At 48.6% G+C, this 12,956-nt stretch overlaps 1 protein-coding gene across 1 annotated transcript in view; it reads right to left on the bottom strand.

Annotated features, from left to right (window-relative positions):
• The window catches only part of Arhgef10 (Rho guanine nucleotide exchange factor 10), a 74,173-nt gene that overhangs the window by 48,124 nt on the left and 13,093 nt on the right, over positions 1-12,956 (bottom strand). Inside the window, exons 8-12 of the mRNA XM_051169451.1 lie at positions 10,975-11,091; positions 8,661-8,775; positions 7,038-7,144; positions 1,293-1,370; positions 889-1,068 (exon numbers count right to left, since the gene is read on the bottom strand). Coding sequence (XP_051025408.1) covers positions 889-1,068; positions 1,293-1,370; positions 7,038-7,144; positions 8,661-8,775; positions 10,975-11,091 — 597 coding nt within the window. The remainder of the gene's footprint in view (positions 1-888; positions 1,069-1,292; positions 1,371-7,037; positions 7,145-8,660; positions 8,776-10,974; positions 11,092-12,956) is intronic.

Here is a 12,956-nt window from a genome sequence, read left to right as displayed (position 1 = left end):
AGAGCTAACTACAGAAACTTGTCCTCTGACCCCTGCATGTGTGCCCCTCAACACACACGATAAATAAATAAAATGTGATTTAGAAATAAACAAATACAATTTGCTTTTAAAAGTTTGCTGTGTCACTAATGTAGCGTCATTAAGTACACAAGGACTTTCCCCACAGACCTTCAGGCTCTTAAATCATCAGAGCTAACCGGCTCCGTCCACAGCCTTCTGCATCCAGACTGAAGGGGAGTAACACACTGTGTTCAACAGTTTGCTCATGAAGAGCAAACGTTGAACTACTCCAAATCAGTGACATGCCAATGCTGTGCCCCTGGCTTCCAGGCAGCTGCCTCAGCTGCAGCTGCCAGGAAATGTCACCTGCAAGCTGTCCCAGCATTATCTTCCTGTGTCACATGCAGGACCAAGTCCTAGATCCATATAACAAAACATCCAGGTCAAAGAATAAAAGTGAGGAAAACATCCAGATATTTGCCACCTCGTGTTTTTTACGGTCACTAGGCATAGAGAGCATTGCATAGAGAAGATACGACCTACACCAGGAAGAGGCCTGCTCAGCAACAAAAGCGAGACTCAGGCAAGTGATGGTGCAACCAAAATGTATGAACCAATCAAGTGATTGTGCAACCAAAACGTGATGGAGCATGTACACTCAAGCCTTCCTGGACCCGTCTTTTGTCCTTAACCTCTGCACGGTCCCTTCTGTCCCCCGAGGAAGGGACCTCTGCTCCTTCCCTGAAGGTAAGAACTCGGTCAAGGCATCAACACACCAGCACGCATCCTTATGGACTCTGGGGCTCTGGAAAGTGATGCCTCCCTAAAGAGGGTGTTCAGAACCCACAGAGCTTCAGGCGGGGCGGGAAACGGGGTCTGCTGAATTACCGAGGCCACAAAAACATCACCGATGGTTTCCACGGCATCCCACTCGGACACGCGGCTGGCCAGGGCAATTTGGAACATGGAGTGGCACTGCAGAATCTCCTTGACACGATAGAATACCATCTTGAGCTTCCTGTCACTCAGGAGCCGGGGCTCCATCTCAGACAGCGGCTTCTCATATTGCTGGACCAGAAACAAGTGTGAACAGGTCACAACATGGCAAGGGAGTTGTTCTCCCTCCAAAGCAGGTCACGTGACTTGCAATGCAAGCACACAGTCCTAACATTCACACTCTTGGGAGACTTTCTCAAACTTGCATATGTTTGGTCATAAATTATACATATGCAAAACTGTGTATAACTGGGTAAGAGAAGGCACAGGAAGTATGTGGCGCCGTGCTTAGCTACCTCCAAGATCCTGCGGAGAGCATCTACGTAGCTCTTCTCGCTTTCAACGATGGAACCCAGAATGTATCTTCTCACGACCTGTCGGGAATTGGAAATAAGACAGTAAAAAATTGCCTCAGGATACACACAGATCATCTTTACTTCTATGTTAAAGCTTGTTGATTAAAGAAAAAGAAAAAGAAAAATTAGCCAGATGTGGTGGTGTACACCTTTAGTCAGCACTGGGAAGGCAGAGGCGGGTGGATCTCTGTGAGTTCAAGGGCAGCCTTGTTTATATAGCAAGTTGCCAGCCTGCCAGGGTTACACAGTGAGACCATGTGTCAAAATGTTTAAAAATAGAAATCAAAGGAGATCTCTGAGGAAACGACTTAAGTGCTGTGCTAATTAAAGAACACATTGGTAATTAAATGTACATCTCTGTTGATACAACCTTTGCCTTTAAACTTCAAATTATAAACTACAGCCATGGCAGGGGAGCAACAAAACCGCTTACTTATGCAGCATCCGTGGTCTGTGTCAGTCAACCAGGTCTTGTGTTTTAATGCTAAGTGGTGTGATGGTTCATATATAAATTGAGGGCCAAATAGCTTCAGCCTCAATCAAATGCTACTCATAACAGCACTAAGAATCATTATCTTAGTGACAAGCTTAACGCCTGAGGCCTGAGGCCTGAGGAAGGCAGAAGGACAGGCTATGTTTTGCTAAGAGCCACCTAGGCTGCGTGTTGACTCTCCTGTCACTGAGGTGTGAAAATCTACACACCAGATGCTCGCATTGGAAACAAGCACTTTCTTTCATTACTAATGTAAAGTATTATCATGTGGTCTGCAAACTGCCAGCGACAACATGGGGTACTGTTATAACCCTGGGTATACCCCAGCAAGTAAAACTGCCATACGTGGAAAGGAAGACAGAATACCGCAATAGAGTCACCCTGAAACCAACACTCACAAACACGTACATGCTCAACACATGCCCTAGAACATACATCACCACCACACAGGGTGTGGATATGTACACATCCCTCACATACACACAGGCAAACACGCGCTAAGAAACATTATCTGAGAATACAGCAGTGCCACCTAGTGGGCCAAGAAATCATTTCTACTCAGAAAATTCATATTTTACCATGATTTATGAACTGTTAGCAGGGTAGCTATTGCTCTCTTACAAAAAGAACTAAGACTACAATAGCCCTTGCCAGTCTCCCCCCTCTCTCTCCCTCCTTCCCTCCCAGTGTGCGTGTGTGTGTGTGTGTGTGTGTGTGTGTGTGTGTGTGTGTGTGTGTGTGAAAGAGAGAGAGAGACAATGTGTATGCCAGAGATCAATGCTGTGTCAGATTTCTAGGCCCTTTTTCTGGTTTGCGGCTCACCAGTTTGGTAGGCTTGCTGATCAGTGAGCCACAGAGGTCTGCCTGGCCTGCCTTCCCAGTACCAGGATGTACCTAACCATGCCCAGTGTTTTGCAAAGGTTCTGGGAATCAAACTCAAACCCTCCTGCATGCGCAGCAAGCATTTTACAACTAAGCTCTCTCACCAAGCTCAGGAAGCTGTGGCAGGGGAATTGACCATGAGCTTGGGCTACCTAGTGAATTCCTGACAGTGTTGCATACAAATTAAGAACCTACCTCAAACTAACTTTCACACGAACTCTGGTGCCCCGTATTTGACCACGTCCCCTGAATGGGGAGGCCCGGTGGCACTCAGAGGAAGGATAGCAGGCTACCAAGAAGAGACTTGATACCCTATGATCATATACAGGGGGAGGAGGTCCCCTTCAGTCACAATCATAGGGGAGGGGAATAGAGTGAAAGCAGGAGGGAGGGAGGAATGAGAGGATAGAAGGGATGGGATAACAATTGAGATGTAATATGAAGGAATTAATAAAAATAAAAATAAAAAAAAAGAACCTGCCTTCAAAAAAACAAAACAAAACACAAATGTAGCGGGGATTAGACACACTTTGAGTGGCCATGAGGCCATTCCACTACCTTAGCCTATTGTCAGACCAGCCTGGGCACAGTTCTTCACTCCCACTGGCAGCCAGGCTACTCTTCTAGAAAACCTCAGAAGCACAGACCCTACTCCAAGGTTCTTGAGCACTACCCAAGGATTAACCCAAGGGTAACGTAAGACCCTGAGATAACAGCTTAAGTCAATGGACTAGATTTGGTGTACGGCAGTCAACATACAAAGCCCCACTCCACCCTCACGGCTTCCTCCCTACCCAGGTGATGTCGGCCTTCTTAGGCACTTAGAACAGACACATCAAATGGCATGTCCAGAGAGGGGTGGCACAAGCAGCATCCAGGGGCCTAACATCATCCTAAGAACTACAGGTCCAAAGTTGCCGTGGCCAAGTTCATGTAAGGGCATTCGAGACACAAAGGTGGTAGTTTGCAAATCCAAAGGAACAAACAGGGAGGTGACACTGTCCTTCAAGGCGACAAGTCTGCTGGGGAAGTCAGAGCACAGTGAGCACTAACCACTGGGGCCTGAGCAGGAGGCAGTCCAGACCATCCCATGGCCACCCCGGTGCTGTAGGGTGACTGATAAGATTTGATGCCCTTGGGATACAAATAATTTTCAATTAGGGGAAGGGAATAGGGTGAAAGCGGGAGGGAGGGAGGAACGGGAGGATATAAATGAGGGGAAAACAATTTAGATGTAATCTGAGTAGATTAATTAAATATTTTAAAAAATCCATGTATAGAACAATAAAGGCTTATGAAATATTTTAAAAAGAAGAAAAACAAATAATTTTTAGTAACAATCTCAAAAAAAATAAATAATGGCTGACTGACCTATCTCTTTCCAAAATATGGCACAGGAAGAATATTCAACATGCAGCCTTTCTAGTTACTTATACTATCTTCTTCCATTTCAGAAGAGGGGGAAGAAAGAATCCAAAAGCATCAACAGCCTCATTTTAACCTTTAAAGGCATAACTCTCAAGGAGAGCTCAGTTGCCAGGAGGAAAGATAACACATGTGACTCCCGACTGTAGGAAAGCGAGCTGCACAGTGAGTGCAGAACTCCAGGACCCCTGCTCCAGGTCACCAGTGCTGAGCTAGCACTGAAATCCCTCCACTGGACCGCCCTTATCATGCATAAAGTGAGATCGCATAGGCAACTATATAATATAGCTCCGTGCCACGCAGGAAAGGAATTGGGGTTAAACTCAACCTACATGGCCAAGCTAATCCTCGCGTGGACCGAAGGGTGGGAATCCGGTGTACGGGCTCCCTGCAGAGATGTCTGTATTTAACAGTCACCTGTGGAACTCAGAGGGCACCACCACCTCCACTCCCTGTCCTCCTGGTCACGGCGATTGCCCAAGGGGCTGCTGGGACTACGGAGGCGTCAGTACCTCCTGTTTAAAATCTGGGTGGCCAGATGGCTCAGTGGGTGAAATACTTGCCGTGCAAGCCTGGAGACTTGAGTTCCATCACCAGAACCCAAGGTGAAAGGAGAGACCTGATTCCCAAAAGCTGACCTCTAACCTCCACACACACATCTCGGCATTGCCTACCTGTACACGCACACTCAAGTGCATAGTACACACACACACACACACACACACACACACACACACACACACACACACACACACACACACCAGAAGATGCCTATGTATGCTACTGGCCATTTCTTCCTCACACAGTACTACCATCTCCTCACACACATCACACTTCTACCCACTGTTTCCTCACACTCCTGTTCATGCTCTTCCATACACTTTGTCAGTACACACACACACGCACACACGCACACACACACACACACCCCACACTACTACGTTGTCTGCAGACAGATCACACACCTGAGCTCACTATCTCCTCACAAACCCTAGGCTCTATTTGCTACCTCCTCACACACTAGACACCCTAGCTCAGTACCCCTTCCACCTTCATGCCGTATCCTTGTTCGCTTCCTCACAGTCTATTGCCCTGTTTGTGGCCTTACCCCCGTCAGTGCTGCTTGCCTAGTTCAGGCCTACTCCTTTGGTGTGGACGGTGTTTGCTGAATGGCTGCCTGGCTCTCCGGGTTCATTCTATGTAGTGATCTATACCTGCTCTCACTTCCTCTGTGTAGCTGTTTCTCCTCCTACCATGGACAGAGTTTCCTCTGAGCTTCCTGTCTGGCACAGGGATGTTGACAGGGAGGAGGATCTGGGCATCCTTCAAAGCTTTAGTCCCTGGTACCCAGCTGAGATCCTATATATGGTCAAATGTGGGGAAACGGTAATGCTGGAGCAAGTCAGCAGTGCTGTCAGTAAGCCTCTCCCATGCTCAAGTCGGGTGGGTGAGCCAGGCAGCATCGGAGAGGAAGCCCCAGGATGACTCCTCATATAGCAATCTGTCAAGAATCCTTTTCTGGCCAGCAGTGCAGGTTGTGTCCCCAGAGGGGCATGAGAGAGGGGTTAAGGACAGACCTGTGATGAGACTGAAACACAAAACCAGGCTTTCCCGCGTCTATCTACAGGGCATGGTTCAGATCATTAGCCTCCTCTGCATGGCCAGCTTTGTCTTTGTAAAATGCAAGATGCGAACAGAAAGAGAGGGCTTTTGAGGACTACAGGGGGCAAAGTGCATCCAGCCTCAACCCTGATGACTGGTAATTAACCAGGCAACTCTCGGGCTGTCCACACCTCTTTGCCGTGTGTGTGTGTGTGTGTGTGTGTGTGTGTGTGTGTGTGTGTGTGTGTGATGGACTATATCTCTTTACTCATACCCACTTTTTCCTTGGTTCTGTTTTCAGTTCTAAGAGAAGGTAAGCTTGCTAAAGGGGCCTGACCAACTATTAACACTTAGATAATCTCTTCAACCTTTTCAACTCTAATCTTGCAACTTAGCATTTTATGTTATTGTCCTTTCGTGTCCATGGTCCATATCTATTTACCTATACATGATCAAGCATGTCTGTCTATCCTCATCCTGTCCACCTGTCCATTGGCTCAGCTTTAACTTGTTATCTATCTGTTATCCTACCCACTCACTCGCCATCCATCCATCCATCTGCCCACTTACCAACCCACCCATCCAACCACTCACCAATCCACCTGCTCACACATCCAACGATGTTATCGAGCACAATTTCCACTCTTCTGTCCATGTGGAAAAGGCCTCAAATCCAACCCAAACAATTTTCACTCCCTCGAAGTCTCATGCACTAAATTGTGATTTGTTTCCTGTGTTTTCCTTTTACCAAGTAAAATCAAATTGAGGCCACTGACTTTTCCCCTCTGTACTTATTACCAGATGTTAAGAAATTAATTATTTCTAGATAATTTCATTAGCTATTAAAAGTCTATTACTTGGAGGCTGAAAAGATGGTCCAGTGGTTAACAGCACTGGCTGTTGAATCTCAATTTTAGGCACCTATGTGGGCATCTTTTCCACACACCTGTACATTGCCACTTTGAGGGTTTTGTTTTATTGAAACAGCATCTTGCTGTATAGCTCAAACTATCCTCCTGCCTCAACTTCCCCAGTGCTGGAATTACAGGCACGGCCACCATGTCTCACTGCCTATAAAAGTATCATATCAGTGCAAACTAGACTAAATAACTTGTGACAAAGAAACTAAGTGCCACACATTTCTCACATTTATACATAGAGGTGATGTTTATGGTATTTCAGGACCTGTGCTGAGGCCAGAGTTAAGACCAGCCCTTTTGCAAAATGTGGAAGCCCTGGTGACAGCAGCAGGTCTTTCAGTGGGACCCCCGTAGTTCACTTACCTGCTGCTGAGACAGACCCTCAGGCATTGGGGTCAGGACAGCCTCCGGGTGCTTACAGTCAACGTCTATAAACAAATTCTGCTCCTCTTCAAAGCAATACCTCTGATCTAGAGAGAGACAGGGTGGGGAGGAAATACATGAGCTTCCCATTAAAAGCCTCTATTTATGACATTATAGCACAGTAAAATAGGCAGTGTTTAAAAATAAAATACATCTTTGTATAAGCATTTCAAGTCCAGATACATATTTTCCATCTGGCTGTTATTAAGTTGAAATTTTAACAAACCCAATAAAAAAATTCCTTCCACAATGGTAAAAAAAAAAAAAAAAAAAAGCATCAGTATTTGAGATTTTGAAGTTTAATCTCAGTCAGAGATATTAGGTAGCCAAGTGGAAAGGTCGATAAGGATGCTTTAGTTTCCAGCGTTACACAGCACCAGCACTGGAGACGGAAGAGCAGCAGGTGGGACCTACTTCTTGACTTCCAGTCCTTCTCACACTGGGGGCTGAAAAGCATTGCTTCACAAAAATCAGAAGGTTTAAACTAAAGCTGGGACTGCGGCTCAGCGGCGGAGTGTTTGTCAACATGTGTGAGGCCATGTGTTCCATCCCCAGCACAAGGAAGAGAGGTTGAAACCAAAACCGAATCCACCTCTAAGAACCAGACAGAGCTAGGAATGTGCGCTGTGTCTAGACGGGGCAGGCACAGGAGGCACTGGGTAAGAGAAACCCCAAAGGCTGACAGGACGGCAGGGACCTGAGCACTTGATGCTTTCCAGGTAACTGAGAGACATCTAGGACCAAGAGCCCTTGCTCAGGCCACGCCTGTGATATGGCCGCCTGGGAAGTGGAAGCATGTAGTCTGCTTAGGGACACACCTTTGAGCTCCTGCACCTCTTTCCTACCTACACCCCCAAGAGTACCATCCCATCCTAAACCAAAGATTTGCTGCACCCATCCCAGGAGGCCTTGCCAGCCTTCAGACCCTATCTGGAATCTCAAATCCCAGATGTGGTGGTCCAAGAAGTCCCTGTGACCCAAAGGACCCTGTGCCGATGGCTTAATGGGAGCATTCCAGTGTCCCCAGATACACAGAGACCATACAGGCTGCACAGGTTCTTTAGCAAGATTTAGGAAAGCTCACTGTGATGCCAGCCAGGCTTCTTCACCAGCCTGCATAGATGGTCACCCCCCTCTTTATAAACACCACCAATCCAATCAGAATGGCAAAGCTGGGAGAGCCCATGCACCATCAGTATGTCACGCACTAGTCTGATGTGGGATGGGAGAAGTGACTAGGAATCCACTGGCCCTGAGGGCAATAGGGAAGGGGCACTAACTGCCCTCTAGTGAGAGGGGTCCGCTGGAGAGTCAGCTATTTACAAGGAAGAACTCCCCCAATTTTCTGATTTTATTGGGTGCACCCCCTTTATATATTCTGCCAGCGAGTCTCACTACCCTGCAACTAGCCATGTGGAGGACTATAAGAGCAAAGCGTCCTTCATTTGGGCGGGTCAGGTGTGGATCAGCTGGGTGCAGCAGAAGTGTCCCTGCTGACGGCAAGTACAGGAAGGTCCCACACCGCCTTCTCCTCACAAGGAAAGCTGACCCAGGTTCCCAGACCTTGAGAGACGAAAGACTTGGTCCTGATGAAGGAACGGCCTCTCTTCACCGCAGCTTTGGTCTTCTCCAGCCCGTCTTTGGTCCCCTCCTTGGCTGCCTTCATGAGCTTTTGCATCTGTAAGGCAGGAGCAAAGGAGTAAGGAGCTGCGACACTCCTGCGCGATGCCACTGCTGTCACTTTAAAAGAATACTGTCAAGTAGCCCAGGGTTGGAGTGTTACCTGAAATGAGCTTTTCATATGTGTGTGTGTGTGTTTGTGGTTCTGGGATACTTTTGTTTTGGTTGTTTTCCTTTCTGGTTTTTGCTGTTGTTAAAGAAGAGCCTTTCCTTGACAGGATTCAAAATCCTCCTTTCTACCAAAGTTTGTATTTTTTTTTAAAATTGCAATCTCTTCCAGATACAAGTTGCTCTGTAGAGTGCAGACGGTCTACATAGTGTGCCCCAATCCAAGGGCAGAAGGGGTAACTGCACGCTCAAGGCTTCAAATAAGCCTTGCGTGTTCTCCACGGGAGTCCTTCCTGACACAACCCAGGTAAAGCTATACCGGTTACTCAGAGGGGAAAGAGTCAGGGCTAGAGAGACCTGTAGGAAGGCAGCCAATCCCTCCGTAGGGACATAAATCAGAAAGATAGCCCATGTGGTTGAGGTTACTAGACCTGGTTTCCTCCAGCCAGAGCTGTGACTTAACATTCAAATATAAGCCGCGGGTGCTCAAGGGTGGTCTTAGCACACGGTGGCATCTCATTTCTTACTCTTTAAATAGTGTTGAAAGTATTGGCAGCAGACACTGAATGTCCCTTCAGAGAAAACCCAGGAGGCTGATGGAGAAACAAGCCAGCATCCCTCACACCGGCAAGCCTACTTCAGCTCTCAGTCGGTTGCTATGGCAACCAAGGCTGCAGTGCATGCCCTCTGCTATCTGCTCTGGACCACTTCACCCAGGGGACAGGAGGCCTGGCTGGCTGTCTTTGGGAGAGCCCGTGCTGAAGCCCCTCATGTCCCAATGCTGACACTGCTGCTTTCTGTTCAACGACCTTCAACACAGCTATAATCAACCCCTCATCTACACTCCCAACCCAGCACCCTGACTCTTAAAGTGACTCCTGCCCCCCCCCCCCATCCTAATTCCTGCACCCTCAGCCCCACACGTGACCTTAACCTGCTGCTATGTCAATGGCTGGCTCTTGTAGCTCATTACGGGTACTGCCAAAGGTCCCGTTCCTCCTGGGCCAATCATGGGCAGCTGCACCTCAGCCCCAATTGACCACATCAGAACAATCAGAGGACAAGGGGAAGAAGGGGCCCTCTAGACCCCAAAGCACACTTCCATGTTCATCAGGTAAGACCAGGTTCCGGGAGGTAAGGAGACTCACCCAAGGCTCAGCCTGAATGCAAGACGTTTTCCACTCATGCACCCGACACAAACTTTGGACCTGTCACTCACCATCATCCAGCCATTGCTAAGCTGGACTGAGCTGGCTTTGTGCGGCATGATACCCATCTAGCAGAGAGCCCATGGCTCCTGGGGAAACCTCGGGATTACCCAGCTGTCTCATGGATCTGCCTCTGCCTTTTCACTGCCCTGCGGGAAACCAACCAGATACTGCTCGAACAGTGACGTGACTCCTGGGGAGGAGGTTCCTCAGGAGGCCTAGTATATAAACGCTGGAGGCCGGAGCCACCGCCTGCCCAGAGCTGTCTCCAAGCACACCTAGTTTTAGTGAAGTTCCATGTAGCGCATGACTAGATCCCACAGCAGCGGAGGGTGGAGGGTCGGTGAAGGTTACTTGACAGTGCCCTTTTAAAACTCATCGCAAAGGATTAAGATGTGCAAACCCAGCAGTTCTCAAACTTATGGCCTAGGAGCCCCTTAGGCTTCACAGTCATTTCTGTGGTTTTGAGCAGTGCTGGAAATGAAGCCCAGGGCCTTGGGCTTGCTAGGTACTTGCTTTATTTCACTTGGCTCTGAAAGACCACTGAGTGCCCTGGCATACCACAGTTCTTTTTATTAATCTAGAACAACTGCATTCAAGTTAAAATTTGGTAACAATTTTAAATGACATATTGATGTTTACTCAAAAGATACTCAGACTATTGCATTTTATATTAAATAACATAATTATCACTTGTGCGAGAGAACAAGTTCAGAAGTCATTTGTGACGGCCCTGGAAATGTGCAGGTGAGCTGCGAGCCCTGGGCCACGCTCTGAGAGCCGCTGCTCTGGCCGTGCCACACATGGCATCGAGCCTGTGCACAGCGTGGTCTGCTCTGGACCACGTGCTCACTGCAGAGGGTAAGGAGGAGCCACACTACCTTCCGCTCCTGCCTGTGTTTTGCCTGATGCGCCTCCACGGCTCCCACTGTACTGGCCACCAAGCCTCTCATCTTTTCCTCACAGTGCGCCTTAAAGCGGGTTAGGTCATGAGAGAGCTGCAGCACAAAGAGATACACCTTTCAGAACAGGCTCTGTGGGTTTCCCCACAGGCTACCCTGCATGAAGGGTGTGGTGCCTTCCTGGCTGGAGGCCACGGTCAGCTCTGCTGACCTGAGGTAAACACACACACGAGTGAGGATACGTGCTCCTTCCACTGGTGGGTTGCATATGCTCCGGGGAAGCACGGAGCCAATAAACATACAGAAAGATCGGTGGGAGGTCATTTATCTGTAGCTCCAGGAGACAAGTACTCCCTCGTGCAATATACATTTAATGCTTGTCTGCGTCAGCACACAAGGGGAGGAGCCTGGAACTCAAGACTGTGCTCAGGTGCAGCTGCTAAGGGGAAGACAGTCTGCACGGTAACAAAACCCCTGACTGCTGGCTTGGCCCTGTGTGCTGAACCACTCTTCTTATGGTCGTCAGCATCTCAAACACACGCAGCCAGCCATTTCTCCCCAAGGGTTAATGTCTCATGTCAACCAGGCCAAGGGCACTTTTGATAATATTTAATAAAAAACTTGATACTACTTCAACAACACAGTTTTACTCTGGTAGTTTTGGAAACCCGACACCTTAGTTTGGATGGCCACTTCTTCTCCCTGTGCTTCTGTGTTGAACAGGCCTACCCCCACGGGGACCCCCATCCTCCAAGCAGCAGATGTGGGCTCTGTGTCCCTTCCTTTCCTACTCTATACTCATAGGCCGTTTTGCACTTGCGTCTCTGGTGCTTCTAGCAACAGAAGGCTGCTGAGCCACCTGCCGGCCTCGCCGGCATTTGTGGAGGCTTGACAAAAAGTGTGAGTCCACCTTGAAGGCAAGGAGAGTAGCCCATTGGCGCTGTCATCTTCCCGAGTCAGTCTAGGGGGAAGGCCTGAAGTGTCTGTCACAGCACAGGTTCCCGGGCACCCTCATGAGTTCCCCTGCCTGCAGTTGCAGCTCCATCTCTGGACAGATGCCAGCTGCACTCCTATGTTCCTGGAGAAAGCCTGGCTGCAAGCTGGTACTATTGCCCTTGGGGCTGAAATAAGTTAGAGGAAATGACAGTTCTCTGGTGACACAAAAATTTGGTCACAATCACAGCCTCTGGCTGCTGGAGTCACTAGGGGAAGGCAGGCAGGTAAGGGAGGTCATGACTAACGGTTACAAAAGCAGGCACCAGGTCTCAGATGAGGATCTCCTGTGGGCTGCCTGTCAACCTCATACGGGAAGTTGTCAGCCACCACTGTGACTGGACACAGTCAACCCTTACACCTGCCACAGGAAATGCCACCAACAGAAGTTAGAGGCAGTGACAATAAATCCTTCTACACATGGCTATAGGGGACCCCAGACACAAAGAGTATGTGACCTTGCCAGCCACAGAGAATCCCACTACAGAGCAAGCTGTTGTCAGGGTCAGGCCTGTCCTTGGTCTAATATTTACACTAATGGCTTCCATGTTCCTCCATGGACTGTCATGTGAGAAGAAGCCAAAAAATAAAATCTCTCTCTCCGGGAAAATGATTCAGGTGGCTGGAGCCTCGTAGCACAGCCTTGCTTCTCAGCCCTGTTTTCACATCATCCAGTTCTCACGCAGCTGGCCACTGACAGGGCAGTGTGGGAGCAAAGCAGAGTTGGGCCTGCCTTGCCTCAAGGGCCCCGGCCAGCCCACTCTGAGCACGAGGAGAAGAATCAACTGCCCAGACTCTGCACCACTTTGGTGCCTACTGATATTTCTCTTCCTTTTTGAGAAGGGGTCTTTCTCAGCAGCCCTGGCTGTCCTGAAACCATACACTCCTGGCAATCCTTTGACTTCAACCTCCCAAGTGCTGGGATTAACTATACTTGTGTCAACACCCTTGGCTCTTACCGACTTCTT

Source organism: Acomys russatus, chromosome 27 (assembly GCF_903995435.1).
Source record: "Acomys russatus chromosome 27, mAcoRus1.1, whole genome shotgun sequence".
Lineage (NCBI taxonomy): Eukaryota > Metazoa > Chordata > Mammalia > Rodentia > Muridae > Acomys > Acomys russatus.
This window is presented reverse-complemented; position numbering and strand designations above follow the sequence as displayed.